We start from the raw sequence: 25,493 nt of genomic DNA on the forward strand, positions 1-25,493 counted from the left end.
TGCCCACCCAAAACTCCTCTCCCCTGGCTATATAATCATTGTCTTCATCCCCGGATGAGGTGGTGGAAGGACCCTCAAGGGCCAGCCCACCAGATGATTTTAAAGAACACCTGGCCCTGCTTTGACGGGTGGCTGATGACTTGGGCCTAGAGGTAGAAGAGATGGCTGAGCCGACGGAAACCTTGTTCAACATGCTCTCAGCCTCTACCCCTGCCCGTGTTGCACTACCAGTGCATGATGGGGTCCTGAAAATTGCCAAGGCCCTCTGGCAAACCCCATCCCTCCCACCTCCAAAAGGGCCGAAAAGAAGTACTTTGTCTCAGCCAAAGGGTTTGAGAACCTATATACCCGCCCACATCCAGGTCCACTGGTCATCTCTGCGGCAACGAAAAGGACAAGCAGGGCAAACCAGTTCAACTCCGAAAAATAAAGTGGCTAAAAGACTGGACCTTTTGGGGAGGCAAATTTATTCGACAGCCAGCCTGTTATTTCGGGTGGCAAACCACCAGGTTCTCTTGGGCAGATACAATTTTTACTTATGGGACTACCTCTGTAAGTTCAAGGAGTCCCTCCCACAAGCTCTGGCCCAGGAATTTGGCAGCCTGGTGGAGGAGGGTTCCACGGCAGCAAAGTGCTCTCTTCAAATGGCATGGGACGTGGCTGACTTGGCGGCTAGGGTGGTCATATCCGCGATGGTCATGAGGTGCAACTCCTGGCTTCAGATTGCTGGCCTCTCCCAAGAAATGCAGACCTCAAGCCAGGATCTCCCATTCGATGGCAATCAACTCTGTGGAGCACATGGACGTGAGGCTGCATGGGTTGAAGGGCACTCAGGGCACCCTTTGCTCGCTGGGTATGCATATGTCGCAGGCTGCAAGGAAGCAGTTCCGGCCGCCCTTGCCGCCAAGGCCTTGGCAGCCTCAACGGGGGACTGCAAGGAGAAGGGATAGAGACGCGAGCTTTAGTCATCGCTGCTCTTCCTCCTCCTGCTCACCCACATAGCCCAGTCCAGCAAAGCATCAGGGGGCCAGAAATACTCATTTTGAGGGTGGGATGTCGCTTTCGAGTCATCTCCCCGGATTCATCTGGTTCTTTCCTCAACTATCTCCCCTCCCTACTGTTCGGCTTGGTCGCGGGTCACCTTGGACCTCTGGGTGCTAGAGATAGTATCTCGGGTCCATACCCTGCAATTCTCGGCGCGCCCCCCCCCCCTTTCCTGTTCCTCTTCAGGGGGTCTTTTCGTGAGCAACTCCTTGCTCAGGAGGTCGAGAACCTACTGCACTTGGGGGTGGTGGAGGAGGTCCCTCGGGACATGGAAGGAAAGGGGTTCTACTCCCACTACTTCCTAATCCTGAAAGCAAAAGGGGGCCTCAGACCAATTCTAGACCTGTGATGCCTCAACAAGTCTGTCTCATGAAGTTGAAGTTTCACATGGTCTCCCTGGCCTCCATCATTCCCTCTCTGGATCCGGGAGACTGGTAAGCCGCCCTCGACTTGAAGGATGCTTATTTCCATATTTCAAGGACATAGACGTTTCCTCAGTTTCATAGTGGGCGGGCGCCATTTCCAGTTCACGGCGCTGCCCTTCATCTTCTCCTTGGCCCCAAGGGTGTTCACAAAATGTATGGCACCAGTGACCGCTTACCTGAGACATCGAGGAGTCCAGATCTTCCCGTATCTTGACAATTGGCTCATGAAGGGCAGATCTCCAGAACAAATGCAGAAGGAGCCTCAATCTGGTGCACTCCACCTGCCGTGACTTGGGCCTGTTGATACGTGACAAAAAATCCACCTTAAGGCCAGTGCAATGGATAGAGTTCATTGGAGCGGTCCTCGACTCCATGCGAGCCAAAGCCTTCCTTCCAGAGGTGCATTTTCGGGCCATGTCAGACCTGATCTCCCATGTGAAGAACCACCCGCTCACCATGGCTCGCATCTGCCTGCTGATGTTGGGCCACATGGCCGCACGTACATACATGGTCAGTCATGCTCGGCTCCATCTCTGACGTCTGCAAGCATGGCTGGCGTCGATCTACATTCCCAAAAGACACGACCTAGACCAGGTAGTCAGGGTGCCGGATCACATCCAGTCATCCCTGGCTTGGTGGTTGGATCCCGGTTCGGTGCCGGAGGGAGTTCCTTTCACATTCCCGTTGCTGACCCTGGTGTCTGATGCTTCGGACCTGGGCTGGGGAGCCCACCTGGGAGAGCTGAGCACCCAGGGCCGCTGGTTGGAGGATGATCAGGCCCTCCATATCAACGTCAGGGAGCTCAGAGCGGGTCGCCTGGCTTCCCAGGCTTTTTTGCCCCACCTGAAGGGCAAGGTGGTGCAGGTCCTGACGGACAATACCACCGTGATATATTACATCAACAGGCAGGCAGAGCCAGGTCATTGGCCCTTTGCCAGGAAGCTCTCCGCTTTTGGGACTTTTGTGTGTGACATGCCATTTATCTGGTAGCTGTGCACCTGCCCGGGACCAGGAATGTATTAGCAGATCGCCTCAGCAGGACCTTCCCGTTTTACCACGAGTGGTCGCTCCATCTGGAGGTGGTGAGTACAATCTTCCAGAGGTGGGGAACTCCCCAGGTGGACTTGTTTGCGTCCAGGCAGAACAGGAAATGGCACATGTTCTCTTCGATCTGGGGGATGGACAGGGGCTCCCTGTCAGATGCGTTTCTCCTGTAGTCAGGGGCCCTGATGTATGCCTTCCTGCCAGTGCTGTTGATTCATAGAGTCCTCATGAAGATCAAACAGGACAGGGCGAAGATTATCCTGATTGCCCCCACATGGCCTCACCAGCACTGGGTCGGCATGCTGCTGGACCTTTTGGTAGCTACCTCCTTGGCCGGATCTGCTGTCCCAGAACCAAGGCAGTCTTCTGCACCTGAACCTGGCAGTGCTACACTTGACAGCATGGCTACTGCATGGCAAAATGTGGATGAACGGGAATGCTTGGCCTGGGTTCATCAGGTCTTATTGGGTAGCAGAAAACCCTCCACCAGAGCGACTTACTTGGCCAAGTGGAAAAGGTTCATGTGCTGGGCCTCGGAATGACGTATCCGGGCTGAGCAGGCCTCGCTGCAGGAGATCCTGGATTATCTTCTGCACCTTAAACTCCCAGGTTTGTCCTGGTCTTCAATTTTTGTATGTCTGTATTGTTACAGACATACTTGCTGACAGGTATTTTGAAATAAATTACCAGAATAATTGAGACTGGCATGATTATGTAGTGTTATTTTGACAAATAAAATTTGCAGAATATCTGATTTTTTTTTGGTGCAGAATTCCCCCCAGGAGTAGTCCTGGTCCTATGTCACTAGTCCCAGAGATCCTGCAGCCTTTGGGTCACTGTGTGGTTTCCTTGGAGTGGTCTCCTCCCCTAATTCACTGAATCTGACACTAACTCAGGTTTCTAAGAAAAGTTTGAATGTGTTTTTAATGTCTATGATTTTAAACACTTTCTATGTAGCTGTGAATAAAAAATTGCAACTTTCATTTCAAATGTCATTTCTAGCTAGTTTCTGCTCCGTTCCAAACTTGTTTAAAACATTTTCCCAGGAAAAGAATGATAAATTTACAGAATCTTACCATGCCCCTAGATTTTTCTCTTTAATATGGGAGACTTAGTAAAGGAGGGCAGTCCCAGTAAAACAGCAGCATTAGTGATTATTTCAGACTTACTCCAGACTGCTGTGCTGTTAAATGATGTGGTTCTGTTGGAGATCTCAGACTGGAAGAGAGAAAAGTTAATTCCAGGCCTTGGTGTGGAGACCACCTGATTATGAGAAGGAAATCTTAGTGTCTTGTACCAGATGGAGTGATAAATGACAGGAGGGAATTTGTGAGATACAGGAAAGACAGAAGGAGGCTTGTCTTGCCCAAAAATCTTTTAGAACAGCTCAAATTTCTACGGAGTGAAAAAGTCTACTTTACTACTCCTAGGAATGGAGCAATGTAAGATCTGTAATCAAGTAGCTGCATAGTGAGAGGACGATGCCAGGTGTTGCCTTAAGTGCTGTCTGTTCGTGTGGTATTTGTGGTAGTGCATTTAAGGATTGTGTTTGTGCAAGCCACATTTTGCTAGGGCTTTGGCTCTAATTTTTTTAACTTTCAAGTCTTTCACACTCATGCCATTTTCTTCTATTAATAAATTGCTACTTATATCAGCCATTGTATGCAGCTGCTCATTTACAATCTCCACTTGTCTACCATATTGAACAGTGTGGTTGATTAGGAAGAGGAGACTGAGGGGGTAGCAAGGAATGGAGAGGCATGCATAATGGGGCTGCATTTCTCTCCAGCTAAAGCAAGATGTGGGATTATAGGCTAAAACTCACCCACACCTTTTTGTACTATCCTTAGTAACAATAATGGCTGTGCCCATCTCATCAAACTGTGTCCTCTAGTTCTTCTGTGTGGGTGTCCTCCACCCGACTGTGCTCACCGGGGCCAGTTCATGGAAGTGATTCTGTGATTTAGAGCAGAGATCTTCTCTAGGCTAGTTGCTCACAGCTGTTGGGATGAGTTTCATGTCCAACATGCAAATCTGTACTCATCCCAACTCCACAGATGAGGCCAACCTGACATGAGCTAGACTAAGTGCTGGGGATGTTGCTCAGCACTTAGTCTAGCTCATCAGGGTAGCACTGAACTTGGAATTGTTATCCTTGGCCCTGTGGTAGCTCACATCGAGCACCTTGATCTTTTCTCTACAGTATTGTTTGGTTTGGTTGATTCCCACAATCAGCCAACCGTTTCCGAGCCGTCTTGTAATACTGTTGGGCAGCCCTCTTCTGGATCCTGGCTTTGTTATTGGCATACAGCCAGGCGACTTTGTTCTGATATACTGAACAGTCTTCTTGTTGGGCATTCTCACTGCTGTATCTGTCCAGAGATGACTGAAGCAAGCAGTGTGGGTCCAAAGATACTGAGTAGAACCATATATAGGTAGGAGACAGCACAGATAGATTGCAGATAGGACACAGGATTGGTGCCAGGGGGGCTTTTGGAAAAGATTGGTGAATCATCAGTTGTTGTGGTTGATCATGACCATGTGTCTTCACTGCAGATTCCTCAAGTTCGCTTGTCTTGTTTTTTGTTAACTCGTGTTTTGCCGTGTACCTCAGAGTGGTGACTGCTGGGTGTGGCATGGTTATGGCATGACTGAAGAGTGTTCGTGTCTGAACAAAGTGCGTTAACAAGAAAACTTGTGATTGAGTTAAATCTCTACTGAAGACAGAGCCACACGGAATACAAGACTGTGTAAGGACCCATCCTACTGCAGTTCGATGATTTGGTGCTTCTGCCACTGCTTTGCTCATGCTGTATGCTCTTCAGATGATATATATAGAATTGCGCATGCGCGCGCACACACACACAACTACATTAAAAGAATGTTATTAAGGTAGGAAAGTCAAATACTCACAAGTTAGGAAATGCCAGAATTAAGATTTCCTTCGTATCCTTAATTTGGCTCACTTGTTGGTGTAGATAGGCTATGTCTACACTACAGACCTTACAGCGGTACAGCTGCACCGCAGCACAGCTGTACTGCTGCAGCTGCGCTGCTATAAGGTCTCCTGTGTAGCTGCTCTATGCCAGTGGGAGAGAGCTCTCCTACCAGCTTCATGAAACCACCGCCAATGAGTGGTGGTAGCTTTGTCAGGAGGAGATGCTCTCGTGCCGACATAGCACTGTCCACGCCAGCGCTTTTGTCAATGGAACTTTTATGTCGGTCAGGGGAATGGTTTTTTCCACACCTCTGACAAAAGTTTTGCCGACAAAAGTGCTAGTGTAGACAAAGCCTTTGTCTTCAATTACATGATCATATGCTACTTGTTCACAGGACCCCTTCCTCATTCAGTGCATAAGATTGACAATGCTCACAGCATCTCAGTATTTTGCTTGCTCTTCGTTGTTCAATGTGTTGCTCTAGACCTTGTTTAATGCATGCTATTCATGGTGTTTTTGTCCAGAAATTCTTCCTTGGGGTGGCCCGTGAACAGGTTAGTATTTTGGGGAGCCATCCTAGTACCAATGGCTGTTCCCATGGTTTAGACAAAGTGTTTATTGTTGAATGCAAAATTGTTATGGGTGAGGGTAAAATGGATGTTTGGCAATGGTTTTGGGTTGGATAGCTGATTGTTGTCAATTGTCCTGTAGATATTTGAGGCAGGCAGGGATGCCGTCATTGAGAGAGCTGTTGGGGTATAGGGAGGTGACATCCATGCTGGCAAGGATGGAGTTCTGGGGAGGTTGTTAATGTTGCAGAGTTTTTGGAGGAAGTCAGTTGTATCCTCAAGGAAGCTGGCCTGTGTAGTGAATGCTTTGAGGATGATTTCTGCGAGTCCTGGTATTTCTTCAGTAAGAGTGGCCTGGATTCCCTTGTTTGTGTATCTTAGGAAGCATCTAGAAGGGTCCTGTGGGGAGGGTTTATGCGGGATGAGGTTGTAGGGTATCTCCTGGTTTTGTTTGGCGAAGGATTTGATGATATCCTTACACTCCTATGTGAATTGTGGGGGGGAGGGGAGAGGGCGTCTTTGAGTTTTTTATAGTAGGCAGCATGGGAGAGCTGTTGATAGGACTTGTTAATGTAGTCGTTATGGTTGAGAACTATGATGGCCCCACTTCTTCTACTGGTTTGATCATTATGCAGTGGTTGGATTTCAGGAACTGTATAGCTCTCCCCTTGGCAGTGGAGAGATTGTGATGAATGTGATGTTTAAGAACTTCACCATCAATTTTTTTTCCTGAGGCAATTGATGTAATGATCAAATGTGTGATTTTTGTTGCTATGGAACTTATTGCTGTAGTATTGGAGTGCTTCCTAAACATAGTGAATTTATTTTCACATCACCCTGTGAGATGAGTGGGAATTAGTCCAATCATACAGATGTGAAACTGAAGCAGAGAGATTATGGCCATCAATACTTACTAATTTTGGGTGCCTAACTTGGACACCAAGGACCTGATTTTGCATCTTGTACTTACATGTTTTCCCAGAAAGCTCTGCTCTAGGAATTAGTTTGGTGGAAGTTCTATGGCCTGGGTTATATACGTAGTCAGACTAGATGATCACAATGATCCCTTCTAACCTTGGAATCTGTGAAACGTTATAAAGCAATTTGTATTCAAAACACAGCTTCCACTGATTGCCATTTCAGCTGTGAGTGCTCAGCATTTCTGCAAATCAGACCCTAGGGTATCAAGTTCGGTACCCAGAAAATGAGGAATACAGAATTAGTGTCCACCTGTGGAAAAGTTTGGTTTAAGTAACTTGCCTAGCATCATATAGGCATTCTGTAGCAAAGGCAAGGATAGAATCAGGTTCTCCAGGACAGCCTTCAATTGCCATATTCGTACGACGCTTCTTTCTCTTCATGCAATACTCTCCCTCATTCACACTACATACCTTCCAACTTCTGTAACAAATGAAGCAGGGATCCTACAGACAACTCTCCTTAACTATACAACATAAATTTATCTCCATAGGAGATCCATCCTGTGCAGTTAATGTGGAAAAAATAGCATGTGATCATGTAATTTAGACACTATCAGTGTGTGTATGCACAGGGGGTAGAAATAAGGTTGCACCTCAATTCTGGCATTTTCTAACTTTTGAGTGTTTGACTTTACTTAATGTTCTTTTAAAGTATCTTTTGTATGTGTAGCATGATAGCTTTTTAAAAAAGCAAACTGAAAAAATAAATTCTGTTATATGGCATCATATCAACACCCACTTGGTTCATCAGCGGGGTTGGAACCTTTAGATCCACCACACACACATCTGCTACTTGAACTAACAAAGTAACATAGCAGTAGTACCTTGTCATTCTCTGTATGGAGCATTGGAGGGGAATGACACCGTTTGCTAGTGGGTTTCACAGATATTTGCTAACAGAAGAATGGTGAGTCTCGGGAATGTTGGGTTCCATTCCAGGGAGGGAAGCGAGAGACCCTTCTGCCTGTTCTCTTCTCCTTCTCCTCTCCCCCCCCACCTGCCCGCCCCCAAGCATGACTCTTTCTGCACCATTCTCCTCCAACCTATCCCAATCCTGGCTTCTCCCTACCCCAGGCTTGTAGCTAGTACCATTCTTCTTTGAGTGCTTGCTCATGTCCATTCCATGTTAGGTGTGTGTGCAACTGCTGTAGGAAACCTATGCTGATCAGTGACCCCACACCAGTTTAAGGTGTTTAGGGGAGTCTTTCATTTAGCGACAGGTGTCACGTCTGCAAGAGCTTTAAGCCTCACACTAAGAAAGAGCGGAACATCCGACTTAAAGTGCTCCTTATGGAGTTGGCATCAGCACCCGAGCAGCCGAGATCCGACTCCACACCCAGCACTACGGCTTTGGTGTGGAGCGCCTTGCTGGTGCCATTGTCTGACAGGCTAAAATCCACCTCCCCAGCACTGGCCAGTAAGAAGAGGAAATCCAGGAGAGGTCGGTTTCCTCCTCGCAATGGCAAGCAGAGGGCAGGAGGTGAGCCTAGACCCATGAAGGGCGGCTCAGCGCCTCCAAGTGGGAGTCGAACCCCAGCTTCTGTTAAGCAGGTCAGCCCATCCCGGGATGAGCCGACCACCCCGGACAGCGGCACGGGAGTCCAGCACCTGGCGATGCCGTCGACCTCGGAGGCCCTGCAGGCAGCGCAGGACATCTTGTCCCTCCTGGTGCTGCCCATACCAGCGACGGCAGCTCCCAAATCCAGGGATAAGCCTGCCTGTGGACCATTCCCTTGGTCCACATCAGTGTGGCTCTGCTCGCCACCTCAAGGAGCGTCCTGTCAGCGGTCACCTGCAAAGAGCCACCACGCCTTGGACGTAGGGCTGCCTACCAGTCGGAGCCCTCGGCGCTGGTCTACAGATTCCGGTCATTGCTCTGCAGGCTAGAAGTGTCGGTCGCTGGTAGTATGGTGTAGACCTACTGAGGCATGCTCAACCCTGGTACTAGGAGCATCATAGCCTCTCTCCTTCAGTTTGACACTGCTCCAGCGAAAGCCTCCGTCGGGACTCTTGGTACTGTTCACCGACCGACATAAGTTGCCATACCAGCGTCAGTGCTCAACATTGTGGTGTCGGTCACGCTGTTGCTCCCGCTCCATGGATCGACACCGGTCAGGAAGTGTTCGGCATAGATCGCAGGGGTACCATCGCGGATTCGCTGAACGCCAATGCCAGTCACTGGGATCTCGGTGTGGTGGGTCGTCACCCATGTACAGATCACTTTCAGAGCATGGTGGTGGACACTGCTGGGACTGAGACACTTGGTTGGCCTCAGTACGGTCCCAGTCTCTGGAGCATGGCCCTTCATCCCAGGGCTCAGAGTTGGATCAAGAACCCCTGCAGGCGGATCAAGGTCCTCCATTGGTGGCACCGGTCCTCCCTGCGGCACCGGCAGGACTATCGTGGCCTTGGGGTCAATGGCCAAGGCCATGGCACCTCGCCACCATGCGAGGCTCCTACAGCAGTTGCATACACACCTAACAGATTTTACCCCCCCCCCTCCCCCAAGGGCATAAATCTGTGGCAGGAGTCTCTGAAAAGCCCTCTGCCATGGTCTCCTGCCTGCCTGAGACGGAGGCCACCGTGCTTGGGGACCCCCCCATTTACAACAGACGGGGAAGAAGGTACTGCCGAGCAGGTCACAGAGGTGGTGGCACCTGCTGCACCTACATCCTCTTCCTCATTCCCTGATCAAGCCATCCTTGGGCCCCCACCTAAGGTCCCCAAGGACAATGACAAAGCTCATCAGGAGCTTTTGAGGAGGGTAGCCTCGAACCTCGGGCTAGAAACTGAGGAGCCCTCGGACACCCTTGGCAGACCCTGCTAGTCATATTGCTAGTTCATGAGGGGATGGCCAAAATTACCAAAGCCTTCTGGCAGACCCCCTCATTGCTACCCCCAATTTCCAAGCGGGCGGAGTGCAAATACTATGTGCCCGCAAGAAGGTATGAGTACTTCTATACCCACCTTGCCCCAAACTTGTTAGTAGTGTCTGCAGTCACCGTGCAGGAAAGGCAGGGACAACCGGGGGCTGCTCCCAAAAATAAAGAGGCGAAGAAGCCGGACCTTTTTGGGAGAGAGGTTTATTCGTCATCAAGCCTACAGCTGAGGGTGGCAAACCATTAGGCCCTATTGGACATTATGATTTTAGTATTTGGCAATCGATGGCCAAATTTGTTGACTCCCTCCCGGAGGACTCTGGGAAAGCGTTCCAGGCTATCCTGGAAGAGGGGCAGGGAGTGGCAAGGGCAGCACTGCATGCAGCTTTGGACGTGGCTGATTCTGCGGTGCAAACCATGGCTTCAGCCATAGTAATGAGAAGGGTGGCATGGCTGCAGTTCTCGGGCTTGTTGGTGAAGGTCCAACAGTCTATCCAGGACTTCCTCTAAGATGGCCAAGCCCTGTTTGCAGAGAAAACAGACGATAAGCTGCACAGGCTAAAAGACTTAAGTACCAGACTCAAGACCCTGGGCCTGTACACTCCGGGGCAGCAAAGAAAGAAGTTTAAGCCGCAGCCTCCCCATCAGCAACGTAGCCAGCCTAGGTAGGAGCCATTCCAGAAGAAGGGCAAGGGCAACAAAGGCCATCAGGGCCAGCAGCCCTCTACCTTGACGCAGGCTGGCTCTTCCCGCTCCCAGCAGGGGTCTAAGCGGGCATTTTGAGGGTGCGCCCGAGGGCAACATTCCAGCCGCTGTCCTGGATTCTGCCCCCCTCCATTTCTCCAACTCTTTCTTTCTTCCTCCCAGCCTGGGCGTCTAACTCTGGACTGTTAGGTCCTCAGTACTGTGATGTAGGGCTATACCCTCCCTCTCCGTCCCTCTTCAGGGGCTCCTCTTATGAGAGTCTACTGTATCAGAAGGTGCAGTGCCTGCTGCAGGCGGAGGCTGTGGAAGAAGTCCCCCTAGACCTCAAGGGCAAGGGGTTCTACTCCCGTTACTTTCTGATTCCAAAGGGGGCCTAAGGCCCATCCTGGAGCCTGTGAAACCTCAACAAGTATCTCAAGAGGTTGAAGTTCCACATGGTCTCCCTGGCCTCCATCATCCTTTCCCTGGGTCTGGGAGACTGGTTTGCTGCCCTTGACTTGAAGGGCGTACTTTCATATAGCAATCTTTTAAGGATATCGACGCTTCCTCCGCTTCACAGTGGGATCCGTGCACTACCAGTTCACGGTGCTCCCCTTCAGCCTGGCAATGGCACCGAGGGTGGTTACAAAATGCATGTCGGTAGTGGCAGCTTACCTCAGGCATCGGGGTATCCTGATCTACCCATACTTCGATGACTGGCTGGCCAAGGGTCACTCCAGGTCCCAGGTCCAGGATGCCACTGCAGTGGTGCTGACCATGTGCAGGACACTAGGCCTGTTAATAAACGAGGAAAAATCAACATTAGTCTCTGTACAAAGGAAAGAGTTTATCGGGGCAGTCCTTGACTTCACCAGGCCGAAGGCGTTTCTGCCACACGACAGGTTCCCAACAATAAGGGATCTCATCACTGGAGTCTCTGCATTTCCTCTCACAACGGCCAGGGTCTGCCTATGGCTGCTGGGCCACATGGTGGTGTGCAAGTACATCGTCCACCATGCGAGGCTCCGGATGCGACCCCCTCCAGCAGTGGCCGGCAACAGTCTATGCCCCGTCCAGGGATCACCTGGACAAGGTTGTCACCATTCCACCGGAGGTACTCACCACGTTGCAGTGGTGGACCAACCCCAGAACGGTCCTCGATGGATCCCGTTCAACAGCTCTTGACCTTCGGTGTCTTTGATATTGGATGCCTTGGACCTTGGCTGGGGAGCGCACCTTGGCGCGATGTGGACACAACGAACATGGTTGGCAGAGGAGATGACGTTGCATATAAATGTCAAAGACCTCAGGGCGGTTCGCCTAGCCTCCAGGGTTTTTCTTCTGCAATTATCCGGCCGAGTGGTTCGAGTGTTGATGGACAACACGGCCTCTGTTTTCCATCAACAAGCAAGGGAGAGCGCGCTAGTCGGCCCTCTGTCAAGAGGCACTCCACCTATGGGATTTCTGCATCCAGCATGCGATCCACCTGGAGGCCTATCATCTTCCCGGCATCAGGAACACGCTAGCAGATTGCCTCAGCAGGTCCTTTTTTTCTCACCACAAGTGGTCGCTCCACTCAGAAGTGGTCCAGATGCTCTTTCAAAGGTGGGGAACTTCCCGAGTAGACGTGTTTGCCACCAGGCAGAACAGGAAATGTAGTCATCAGTTTTGCTCCCTGCAAGGCCTTGGCAAGGGGACTCTCTCAGATGCCTTTCTCCTGTCCTGGTTGGGAGATCTGATGTACGCATTCCCGCCCATCCCACTTGTCAGCAGAGTCCTATTGAAAATCTTGAGGGACAAGGCTCGAGTCATTATGGTTGCCCCAGCGTGGCAGTGCCAGCATTGGTTCGGCACGCTGTTGGATCTGCCAGGAACCCCCCCCCCCCCCCCCCGATGGCCACTGCCTGGACCTTCTCTTGCAAGACCACGGTCACCTCCTGCACCCCAACCTCGCCTGCCTCCACCTCATGGCATGGATGCTGCATGGTTGAACCAGGAGGAGCAAGCCTGCTCCAGAGAGGTGCAGCAGGTCCTTTTGGAAAGTAGAAAACCCTCCACTAGAGCAACTTACCTGGCGAAGTGGACGAGGTTCTCCCACTGGGCATCGGAGCTTAGTGTCTCCCTGACACGCTCTTCTCTGCAGTCAATCTTGGAATACCTGCTCCTCCTGAAGAATCAAGGCCTGGCCCTCTCTTCTGTCAAGGTTCATCTAGCTACCATCTCGGCTTTTCATCTGCCGATCCAGGGTTGGCAGTGTTTTCGCACGAGATGTCCATCAGGTTCCTGAAAGGCCTCGAAAGGCTCTTCCCTCCTGTTAGGGATTCTGTTCCACAATGGGACCTCAATCTGGTTCTCTCTAGACTCACGGGTTCGTCCTTTGAAGCCTTTGGCTCTTGTTCCCCTTCCTACCTATTGTGGAAAGTTGCCTTCCTTGTGGCAGTGATGTCAGCTAGATGAGTGTTGGAGATTAAAGTCCTGACCTCGGAACTGCCATATATGGTCTTCTACAAAGACAAGGTACAGTTGTGACTTCATCCAGCCTTCCTGCCGAAGGTAGTGTCTTCCTTCCATATCAAGCAAGACGTCTTCCTCCCAGTGTTCCGTCCTAAGCTGCACAAGACCAATGAGGAGAGGCAGCTACACACACTGGACGTCTGATGTGCCTTGGCATTTTACCTGGAGTGTACCAAACCCTTTTGCAGGTCGATGCAGCTCTTCATCGCAACAGCAGACAGTGTCCTCTCAGAGGATCTCCTACTGGATCACTTCCTGCATCTGGACCTGTTATGAGTTGGCGCAGGTCCAACCACCACCTCTGGTGAAGGCCCTCTCGACGAAAGCGCAAGTGTCCTCAGAGGCCTTCCTGGTGCACGTCCCCATGCAGGACATTTGCAGAGCCGTGACGTGGTCTTTGGTTCTCATATTCAAGGCACACTATACTATCACCCAGCAGGCCAGAGATGACGCTGGGTTCAGCACAGCTATGTTACAAGCTACATGTCCATGAACTCTTACCCGCCTCCATTGGTACTGCTTGGGAGTCACCTAACATGGAATGGACATGAGCAAGCACTCGAAGAAGAGAAGAGTTACCTTTTCAGTAACTGGTGTTCTTCGAGAGGTGTTGCTCATGTCCATTCCATGACCCGCCCTCCTTCCCCATTGTTGGAGTTCCAGCAAGAAGGAACTGAGGGTGAGGGTGGGAGGGGAGGGGAGTGGCGCTCCTTATGCCACGGCATATGCGTGCCACTCCAGAGCGCGCCAGAGTCGGTCCCCTGCGGATACCACTGAAGGAAAATCTTTCAGCACCTGTGCATGTGGCAAGCACACACACCTAACATGGAATGGACATGAGCAACACATCTCAAAGAACACCAGTTATGGAAACAGGTAACTGTCTTTTCTCCTTGCATAGCCAGTCCAAGTGTCCATGCCTCAGGCTTCTCATCCCTCTCCATTCTCCTTGCCTATCCAGTCTCCCTCTCCCCTTCCCAGTTCCTTATCCAAGTCTTCTACCCCACACCCAGTGTCTTTGCTCAACCAATCTCAGTTCTCTCTGTATCTGGCTCTTTGCTAAATCCATCTCCCTTCCCTTAACTCTTTTCTCCCTCACACTTGTCCTCTGTCTCCCGTCTTTGTCTGATCTCAGTGTTCCCCTCCTCTCTCCACCTCTTCTCATCTGTGTCTCAATCCAGTCCTCTTGTCCAATCAGTCCCCATAATTCCAAGTCACAGTTTCTCTTTTCGTTTCAGCGTGCTCTTTGTCCCAAGTTAATTCTTTCCCTCCCTTCCCAGTCCAGCTCTTGTCCCTTCTATGCTTGAGTCAGGTGGCTTCCTCCTCCACACTGCTTGGGCACCAGTGGGAAAGGTCCAGAGGCAGATTAAGGTTTCCCTGGGCCTGAGCAAATGGGGGGGGCCCCTCGCCATCCCTTCCGCCTGCAGTCCCGCCCCCATTCTGCCCATTTCCTGCGACCCCGCCCCTGTTCCACGCAGGGTCCCCCCCCCCATTCTACCCGCCCCACAACCCGTTTGCTCTTTTCTGCTCCTGCTTGGCTTAATTTGGGTGGATTTTCACAAATTTAAAATCCATGATCCAAAGCATAAGCAAAAAAGTCACCAGAATTTTAACATGGTAGAACAGCATATTTTTTCCCTAGTCTCATTCTCAGAAATGACTGCACTGTTTTAGCTGAAACTTCAATAAATTCAACTTGAGACAGACACCCAGCTTGGGACATTTCAGCCCAAATGGTTAGTTTGGCAAAATTATGAGCAACTGATAAGGCTTCTTAAAAAGGGCAGTGTCAGGCAACCTTAATAGGCAGTGCTACCAGCCCTGTCTATTGTGCGGTTGACTAGCCAGTGCTGTCTGCAGGCCCCATTTAGTGTATCAATTGTTTTCTCCACTTGTTTCAGACTAGTATAATTTAAGGCCAACTATTGTGACAGTTAACTATCTTCCCATGTTCTAAAGGGCAGTTAATTCCTTAATGGGTATTTGTGGTGTAACGTGGTTCTCTGTCACTTGTGATTAACACAGGCAGGTTAATTTAAGTCTATGTATAACAGAAATTGTGCTTCTTCATATAGGTGGAACTATCCTTTACATTCTCTACATCCTCCCTCAGGGAAAATCCTGCAAAAGCTCACACCTCTACACACGAACATCATGATCTTTAAGTAAAATTAAAAGATGCCCACATATGCAGGGAAATTTGGAAAAATAAGTTAAGACTTCAGTAATATTAAAACATTAGAATATTAAAACATGATATTCCTGGTGCTATTGCTTAGAATGACCACTTAATTCTGTATTACTTGCAGGGCATTAAATAAAAAGCTATGTTGTATGTATTGTTCCCCAGCAACACTGCTAGGGAATAGAATTGGACAAATAATGGATTTTTGCATTTGCTGGGAATTCCAAAAAAAAAAAATTATTTCAGGTCAAACTGAAAAGGGCATTTTTTGAAATTTTTGGTGAATCAAAAAGTTGAAAACCGTTTCAGGCAGGTTGAAACAACTGACTCAATTTTTTGTTTTGATTTCATGCATTTTGACAAAAGCAAAAGAGGACTGGAATCACAAAAATAGCTGAGGAGGAGGAGGCTTTCTCCTATATGACGTTGAGCCCAGTGGTTAGAAAACTCACCCGTGGAACTGGGAGATCCCAGTTCAATCCTCCCTCTGCTTGATGGAGAAAGGGGATTTAAACAGCTGAGTGCCTGAACCACTTGACTGTGCGGGTATTCTGGTCTGGGGCTCTCTCTCTCCCCTATTGTAGTTGTTCTACATTTATAAATAATTAGTCTTTGGAGCAGGGACTTGAATTTGGGCCTCCCACAACTTAGGTGAGTGCACTAATAACCAGGCTTATAGAGTCATTCTCACTCTTTTCCTTTCCCAGTGACTGTTCATTGTCATTCATAATGGCAATTCATAGGCTTGTTTACAGTTGAAACACTACAGCAGCACAGCTGTAGAGTTGACGCTCCACAGTGAAAGCATAGTTAATCCACCTCCCTGAGAGGCAGTAGCTAGGTCAATGGAAGAATTCTGTCGACCTAGCATTGTCTACAGTGAGGGTTCGTTCAGCTTAACTATGTTGCGCAGTGACATAGCTGGGTTGACTTAGGGCTTGTCTACAGTGGCAATTTACAACGCTGCAACTCTCTCACTCAGGGGTGTGAAAAAACACCCCGCTGAGTGCAGCAAGTTTCAGTGTTGTAAAGCGCCAGTGTAAACAATGCACCAGTGTTGGGATCCGCACTCCCAGCGATGGTAGCTATGCCTCTCGTTGAGGTTATTTTTTTAGAGTGCTCGGAGAGCTCTCTCCCAGCGCTGCGCTGCAACCACACAAGCCACATTAAAGTGCTGCCGCTGCAACGCTTTAGCGTTGCCAGTGTAGACTAGCCCTTAACTTTTGAGTGTATACCTGCCATAGTCTTTCAAGAATGGGAATGAAAATGTCAGCACCCATTCCTCAAGGCTTTGGGCTGGTCTCTGCCAGGAGCTTACATCGGCATAGCTACATCTCTCGGGTGTGAAAAATTCACAACACCCCCCCTCCCCCTCCGGAGAAACGTAGTTATGCTGTACTAGCTCCTGGGGTAGACTGTGCTAGATTGATGGGAAATTTCTTCCTGACCTACATACTGCTTCTCAGGGAGGTGGATTGCCTACCTCCTCTCGGTATAGGTGGTGTCTACACTGAAGCACTACAGTGGCACAGCTGCAGCACTGTAGCTATACCAATATAACAGTTTAAGTGTGACAAACCCTGACTCTTCATACTCGCAATCACCTTGCTTTATTCTGAGACATATCTACTCTAGAAAGGGTTTGCTTATATAGCTATGCCAGCAAGCCCTCCTAGTAGAGATGCAGCTTTGCTGGTATAGCTTAGTTCCTCCACCAAAATAAGCTGTATCAGCAACAGAACCTTTGGTGGTGGTATAGCTGCATCAGTGTGACTTCCCCCCCTTCCCAAACAAAATAGCTGTGCTGGCAAAACTATTAGTGTGAACCAGGCTACAGTCTCTGCACTAATTCAGTCTCTCTGCTTTTGCCATCAGAATGGTCCAGTAGTACTCTGGATCCTGCTGGTAATAGACGGAGGCTGGACTAGTGGTAGTGCTTCCAATTTTGGTGTAGAGCTTGGGACCCATGTTCCCAAGAAGAACTTCTATGAGCTTGAGAGTAGGTCTGGGAACAAAATACACTTAATGAGGGTAAACAGAAATTTTGCCTGGGAGAGTGGACTGAGTTGTTCTTAGAGCCACTGTCTCCTTCCCTTCAGGGGGTTGAGGAACAAAGGAGCAGAGTGGCTTGAAGAACACTACTCCTGAACTGCTTGCTCTTTTTGAGGGGGATGGGAGGGGAAGATGAAGAACTGGAGAGGAGCAGGAAAACAATGCCTCAGGTGTCATTTCTCTCAAGAGGAGGAATCAGAAATGCACAGCAACTGTAGTTCTTGTAGTTCCAGCGTGCTGCAAAAAAAGGGGGGGAGCTTTGGGGACTTGGGAGAGGAGCCCAGAATATATTAACTGGAGTGGGGGGATGTCAGAATTGAGTTATACCTGGGGAGGAATGGGGGGAAAACTCTGTGCGATTTGGGGGGAAATTTGGTTTATTGATGGAGTGAAGCTATAACAATGTGCATTAAGTACTTGTGGCCTTACACAGGGCGTGGCTCAAGCCCTGGTTGGAAACACTGGAGCCACCTTAATTTTCTTTTTGAAGGATGTGATTTTTTGTAGCACTTTTCTTTTTAGTGATGGTCAACCCTGGGCCAACTTAACAATCAAACTTGAATTCTGGAGGGCACTGCATCTAGCTTCCGTTGGCGCCAGACATAGGCTCTTGGTGAAGCAGGACCTGAAGGAGTGGGGAAACTGTTCTTGCTATGTATCCTCACCTTAAGTCCCACATCTTCTGTTTATGTTGAAAGTGGCTGCTGTCACACACAATCTTATTTTATGATTAATAAGGAGTAGGAGCAAACATGGCAAATAAAATCATGTAAATGTCCTTGGTAATAAAGAACAAGTGAAGAACTGTGTGTGTATCCTTGCACTATACTGAATCGAACATTTTATTCATGAAGTGCTATGGATACTTAACAAAATATGTAGGAAGACTAAGTCCCTGCCTTGAGGAGCATGCAGTCTGCAGTCGCAACCCAGTTAAGACGCTGATAGCATTGAAAGACAAACCAATAACGTTTTTTATGGAGGAATTTCAAGTTGAGAGCTTGCTAGTCCAGAGTGAAACTTTTTAAGGAAGAAGAGGAGACAAGTCATGAAGTTGTGGATAGGAGGAGAAAATGTAATGAGCCAGTTTTCCATTAAGAAATGGCTGCTCTTTCAAATACTTCACTAATTTATAATGTGGAAAATGGCCCACAAACATTCTTCAAGTCAGGTTAGTCCAAAAGAGGGTCAAATTTTTGGGAGAATGGTATTTATGCAGTTTTTCTCTTTTTTTGGTCTTGTTTAGCATATTATTTTGTTGGAGCAGTAATAAATTGTATGATAATACATAATGTAAGACTTAAAGCAGAGCTTGCTTTAGCCCTTGAACTTAGGGGACAGGGTCATTTTGCAGAACTGTAATGCATCTGGCAAAACACATCACTTTTTTTGTTTGTTTTTGGTTTGTTGCAAGCAAACTGTGTTCCTGTGAACCTGTTGCTCAGAAGAAAAAAAAGAAATGGACACTTTAAACCAGCTCCCAGTTCAGTCCCCCTAAGAGCAGCCCAGCTGCGTATGCATTAATGGTCATGAATGAAACTTCAGGAGAAGTGGTGTCTTCTGTTTGAGTATGTTACTAGCACTTTTGCCTAATGTTGCTTCAAAGGAAAATCATTGCTGCCCAGCCATGATACTCTGCAACACCTGAGAGGCAGCTTGGGCAGATTTTAATTGAACTGAAAGTTAAATAGGAAATTGGATTAAGGCTCCCAATTCAGTTTAATGCAATAAGCTTTATAGGAACAGTTACCTGAGACCCATCTAGTGACAGGGATAAGCAGTGACAGCGCAAAGAAACCTGTAGTTCTCATGTGAATTTAAGGATAACAACATCTGTCATCTAGCCAAATCCCAAATGGGTTGCAGGGGTAAATTAGGAGAGGCAGGTGAGTGGAAGCTGAACAAGTGAGAAGAATATTTAAGGGTATGTCTTCACGAACAACGTGGCTATGTAGTCGCGGCACCAGCGCTGGGCGAGAGCTCTCCAAGCATTGTAAAAAACCCACCCCCATTAGGGTGGTAGCTACCAGTGCTGGGAGCACGGCTCCTAGCGCTGGTGCACTATGTACACTGCCACTTTAGAGCGCTGAAACTTGCATTGCTCGGGTGTGTTTTTTTTGCACCCATGAGCAAGAAGATTTCAGCGCTGTAAAGTGGCAGTGTAGACAAGGCCTAAGTGTAGTTAAGTGGGCTGGCTGGCAGGGAAGAGTTGAGGAAGAAGGAGATGCTGAATATGCATACTTAGCTGAATGGAGAAGGGGCTAACAGGTGGTAGACAAAGTAGTGAAAATGATAGAGGAGCTGCTCTTTCTCTTTTTTTGAGAAAACAGTGGGTAGCAGTGTGAATGGAGTTTTGGAATCCCCTCTCAAAAGTGGCCATGATGTACTAAGATTTAGTTCCTCATGGCCCTATAGTAGGTGAGGGTCCCAGAAAGACTTATGAGGGTCCAATACAGAGGACCTAGTCATCGTTTGCCAGACTTGCCACTAGATGGATCAGAAAATGGGATTCTTTTTCTTTTGAACACTTTGGCTTTTGTTGAAATGTTCAGAATATGAAAAACAATTTTTTTCAGTTGCTGAAAACTAGAAAGCTTTTGAGGAAAACACACATACCTCAAAAATTTTCACTGAGTCAAAAATCCAATTTTCCATGGGGGAAAAATATTTCATAAGAATTTGTCTGTCCATACTTTCCACTGATAAATCTACACTTCCTGGACTCTAGGGTGTGGGAAATGAGGGGATGGGATCACAGAGGAAATGAATATGTGAGTGGAAATTAGTTCTAAACGGTCTTGTGCTGACTTGTGCCTTGTCCACCATGAGTCTGGATGTACTTTCATCAGTTCCGTACAGACCTCTGGCCATTTTAATCTCACTGTTTTAAATAAAACTAAATTGAGAGGTGTTTGATATTCACAATTTAACTTTTACAATTGAAAGTGGGAGTTGAAAGTCACCATTTAGGCCATAAAGGGCAATCTGGGTCTCCAAACGTGGATTATGGAGTTAGAAGAGGGAGTGTCGGTTTTCAAAAAGCTTTTTTAATAATGAAGAAGAGCTGGAGTCAGGTACCATGTGAGGATGTAACCTGGTGAGCTGCTTAGTCGGAAGGGGTGCTCCAATAGCCTACTAATGACCACTTTTGTTATGAGTTATTACTGTAAAGATAGCTAATATTTAATTTCCCCCCCCCCCTTTCCCCCTGTTATAGTGGTCACAGGAGCTACTGATGGAATTGGAAAAGCCTATGCAGAAGAGGTAAGCCTTTTTATTCCTTTAGAATGATCAGAACTGATATGGACTCTATCCGGACTCAGTGAAAGTGAAATAGTATAGTGCCATCCTGTCTCATGCAAATGCACACTAATTCTGTCATAGATCAGTGTTACCTGAAATGCCCTCACTTGTATTTTAGACTCAAATGCAGAATATGGAGTACAAATATCAGATACCTATATACTGTTACATGCACTCTTTCTTGGCTTTTGGGCTAGCCAGAGAATCTGGACTGCAGTAGAATAAATAAAGGAATCTAATATAGCTGATTAGGTAACAGTTAATTTTGTTATAAACTGTGTTTTTGTTGAGCTATAAAGAAATAATTTAGTTTATTTGAGTTAAACATGGGTTTAAGAGCCTGTATTCTAATTCCCAAGTTCTGCCACTGACTTTGCTCTGTGGAGTTAGGGAAACTGAGGCAGGGGTTGTGTAATTTTCCCATCTATAAATGTAAATATTCACCTACCTCAGAGTAGAGTTGTTGAAGATCCTTTGTAAGTGTCTTTGTGGTGGGGCAGTAAAGTACCATGTACTCACTCTGGTACTCAGTTTTATTTTTCCTTCATCTCTAGATGAATTTTAAATCATAATTTCTATATCTGACTTTCTCTGTTACCAGTCAATATATATTTTGTAGTATTTGACCCAAGTTTCATCTTTTCTTAAGGGTGATGCTGGCTAGTGATCTATTGCACAGTTGTGACTGAACTGCTCTGTATCTCTTTTGTTTCTTTCAGCTAGCAAAGCATGGAATGAATGTGGCTCTTATCAGCAGATCTCAAGAAAAACTGGAACAGGTTGCCAGTGAAATAAGTATGTGATAAACTTTTACTTTTCAAAATTAACTCATGAAAGCTAAAATACAGCTCCTTTGGCCTCTCCAATTCCACATGAAGACAATTTTATAATCATTAATAGATAGTTTTAAAATATTCTATAAACCTTAATTTTACATTCTTAATAATCTTACATCACTGTTACATAACACTTAAAAAACTTCATGAATATGGTAAAAAGAGAAGTGCCTAACTGATCAAATGCATACAGTTCTCATTTCCAAGAGCAATTGGGGGTTAATTCTAGAATGGGATATCTTCAAAACTGTGCCTTTTCTCCTGGAATTCAAAACAATCCTAAACATATCTCCTTATGCTAATCACAAGTTGCAGTCCCTCCCTCTGGTTTTTCAAATAAAGAAATTAGTCATAGTGGGACAAATTAATCCGTGGTGTAACTCTGCTGATGTCAAAGAAATTACACCAGGTAGAAGTAGTCCACATAACTTTTTAAATATTATTATAAGTGGAGCTGATGATGACGCTGTAGTTGAGATTGCAGAACACTTTCCATTACAAGACTGTTTTCAGTTGCTTATAACTTGGCCAAACTAACTGTTTAGTCTGAAACTTTCCGTGCCAAGTCTCATCTTCGGGCTGAATTGTTTTGGAAAGTTTCAGAAAAACAATTCAGCCATTTCTGAAAATAAGGTTGGGGGAAATGTTTTGCAGATGTTAAATTACTGCAAACGTTTTGTTGAGGAGCTCTAGCACTTACATCCATGATTTGGAGCAGATACTTGAAATTTAGAAAGGAGTTAACCTGGAGCCAGATAGGTGCCTTTTGCTCTCGCGGTTAAAATTATACACAAATTTGGCTTAGTTATAAGTCTTTTTGAAAATTGCCAGCTGCATGTGTTCAGCAGTGGCTTTTTAGATGTTGACATCTAATTTCTCAAACATTCCATTTGCGCTGAGCATGTTCCAGCTCAGGGCTGCAGAGACTGAGCAGGACTCTTCCTGCAGTTGCTGCTCCTGGCATCAGATCAAGGAGACTGTCTTTCCAGTTTTCTTAATGCTACCTGTATTGTTGGCCAGGCAACATGGAGGAGAAGGAAGAAGCAGACAGACCAGAGAAGGGATGTGTTAGGAGATGGGACAGAAAAATCAGTAACCGTTACTGCACACTCTGCTCCAGAAAGTGGAATAGAACCCAGGATTCCTCTTAGAATACCTGTCACTGTAGATGCACATGTGCTTCTTGTGTGCAGGCTCAGAATCTTTTGTAGAGCAGTGTCCAGTGGGGCCACACATGCGTCTTATGCTGCCTTATATGAGGAAATAAATGATGGAGCAGAGTGGCATCAACCCTCCCTCTTACCACTTGTGTCAGTGAGACAGAACCTGGACTATATCCGACCCACTTCTGACATCCAGAACTTTCTCCAGTAAAGAATTGTCATCTTCATTTCTCCCTTTTTATTAATTTGTTTGTAACATTTCTGTTGGGCAGTCCCTCCGCGCCAAAAAAAAAAAAGCATCTAGGGCAGATGGGGGGACACACACCCCCTTGTACAGTGGGGCAAGATGCTTTACACCAGCCACTAGCTATGGCAGATTCTAAACTTATTGGGTTTAAACCCTGTCCTTCCTGCAATGGAGTAATACCTATCATAGATGAACCCAGCAGATGCCTGTTCTGTCCCATGGAAATACACATCCTAGCTAAGTGTGCTGTTGCCGCTCCTTTTCGTCCCACAACTGAAAATCCTAAAACACAAGATTTAAATGAGACCGTGGAGTAATCCATGACCGTAGCATCAGATCTAGGAGTGCAGATATCTTCTGTACAGGAAGTGAAGAGATGATGTTTGGCAAGTGCTCTAACTGATCACCACATCCCCATTTCCAGTAGAGAAGAGAAGGCAAAGAAGGTGCCAAACCCATTGGTGCCATTGTAAGCATCCCTGATACTAGCCAAATCTTGTCAGCACTGAAGGCCTCAGCACTGACTAAGAAGCAGAGGTACTGGCTTCATCCTCTGGAGTGGAAAGGCACTTCTCCAACAAGCACAAATGCAGGGTGTACTGCGCAACATGTCCGTCCCATGCAGAAGATTCTACTGAGAGAGAAGACCTCAAAATTCTCAACATCAAGGATAGCACCAAGACAGTAGTAGTGACATCGAGGTTGTGGTAGACCGGTCCACCAGTACAGATACTGGCACAGAGATCTGTGCCAGCACTGGTCTTGGAGGTTGGAACCCTTCCTGGTTCTGAGATATGCCCTCAATGGTCCACCCTCATTGCTCCTCTCTGTACCAGACCTGGCCCTGGCCCTGGCCCCACTACCATCAGAGCTGGAACTGCACCTATCAGCACCACCATTCCCAGAGATCTAATTCTTCTCTCTGACTTATGCAGGGAACCATTGCCTTGAAGGACATGTGGCACCAAGTCCCAGTGTAGGACTGACAATGGGTGGGTCCTCGCGGTCAGACTATTCCAATATAATGCACCACCTTGGGCATAGTGACCCTGCTGGGGCCTGCCCTCGCTTAGATCCCTGAGCAGGATGACTTCACATATCTTGATGAAAAGGAGAGCTCAGTTGCCACTGGTATTGCTGTGAAGGGGACCCTCATCAGAACAGCGGGGAATCCCCCAAGGATGTAGCAGAAGTAGTGAGAGAGACACGCTAGCTCCCCTCCCCACTGAAGGTACCCTTTTCCTCTCCAGATGAAGCAGTCACTGTGGCCCCAACCCCAGTCGTCAGTGACTTCACAGTGTTCTAAGAGTTAGTATCAGGGATAGCTGAGACATTAGACATTGAAACGACAGTGATCCAAGAAGACACACCCAAGCTATTCAACATCCTCAATACCCAGGGCATCCTGGACCCAGCGAGGGTTCTTTGGCATACCTTGGCCTCACTTCCACTGGCCTCCAAGTAAGTGGAAAAATGATACCAGTTTCCACTCAAGGGCTTTGAGCACTTTTGTCAATCCAACACCAGGGTTGTTTGCTATCTCTGTCATCCAGGAGAAAACCAGATCCATAGAAGAAACTCCAAAAGACAAGGACCCCAAGAAGCTGGACTTGGTCAGCTGAAAGGCCTATTCCTCAGCTTTTAGTTTTCCATCATGAACTAGTGGGCTTTATTTGCAAAATAGAACTTTCCAATATGAGAGAGGGGGTAACCCTCTTCCGATTGTGACCTTGTGCAGGACTGCATGGAAGAGCTGAGGGATTCCATCAAACGGGGCCAAATGGTAGCCAACTCTGCTTGATGGCCATTGCAGTTGCAATGTGTTGGGCCTTTTGGCTTCAGACATCTGGTTTACCAAGGGAAGTCGAAGCCACAATTGAGGACTTGTCCTTCAAGGGTATGGACCTATTTAGCTCAAGAACAGAAAAGGCATTACATTGCCTCAAAGATACCAGGGTGACACTCAGATCCCAGGTCTTTTACAGCCCAGCACCATACTACAATCTCTTCTGGTACCAGCCAGCACAGAGGACATGTTTGTTTTTCTCACAGTCAGCTCAAGTTCTTACTTAGACAAGTGACCTTGAGGGTTGTGGAGGTGCCCATCATCTTCCTTCATCCATCCATCCATCCATCCAGCAGGTTTGATGAGACTGTCGAGAACCACGTGAAGACCATTGCCAAGCTGACCTTCAGAAACTGTCACCCCTTTCCATTAGCCTTAGGCAAACATAACAGCTGACAAATGAGTGTTGGACATAGTTGCTCACGACTACACCATCCAGTTCACTTCCCTTCTCCCTCTCCTTCCCCGTTCTCCATCCTTCTTTGGGGTCCCTTCTTGTGAGCCCCTTTTACTAACAGAAGTGACCTTGTTACTTCATGTTCAAGCTTTAAAAAAGGTTCTAAAGAGTACAGGGAAACTGAACAAATTTGCATCCCTCCCAGATTCGGGATAGTAATGCTTGCCTCCGTCACTTCATCACTCCAAGCCCAGGACTGGTTTGTGGCTCTTGACTTATAGGATGCATACTACCACATCGCTGTTCACTCAGCCCACAGGAAGTATCTAAGATCCAAGGTGGGGCTGAACACTTATCAGTACAAACTACTCACCTTTAGACTCTTC

At 47.5% G+C, this 25,493-nt stretch overlaps 1 protein-coding gene across 2 annotated transcripts in view; it reads left to right on the forward strand.

Moving 5' to 3' along the window:
* The window catches only part of HSD17B12 (hydroxysteroid 17-beta dehydrogenase 12), a 202,219-nt gene that overhangs the window by 93,861 nt on the left and 82,865 nt on the right, over nt 1-25,493 (forward strand). For both annotated transcript variants that reach the window (XM_024209809.3, XM_024209808.2), the window contains exons 2-3: nt 20,533-20,579; nt 21,338-21,413. In XM_024209809.3, the coding sequence (XP_024065577.1) occupies nt 20,533-20,579; nt 21,338-21,413 (123 nt within the window). The remainder of the gene's footprint in view (nt 1-20,532; nt 20,580-21,337; nt 21,414-25,493) is intronic.

The sequence above is a fragment of the Terrapene carolina genome, unplaced genomic scaffold (genome assembly GCF_002925995.2).
Source record: "Terrapene carolina triunguis isolate 2854851 unplaced genomic scaffold, T_m_triunguis-2.0 Scaffold96, whole genome shotgun sequence".
In the NCBI taxonomy this organism is placed as follows: domain Eukaryota; kingdom Metazoa; phylum Chordata; order Testudines; family Emydidae; genus Terrapene; species Terrapene triunguis.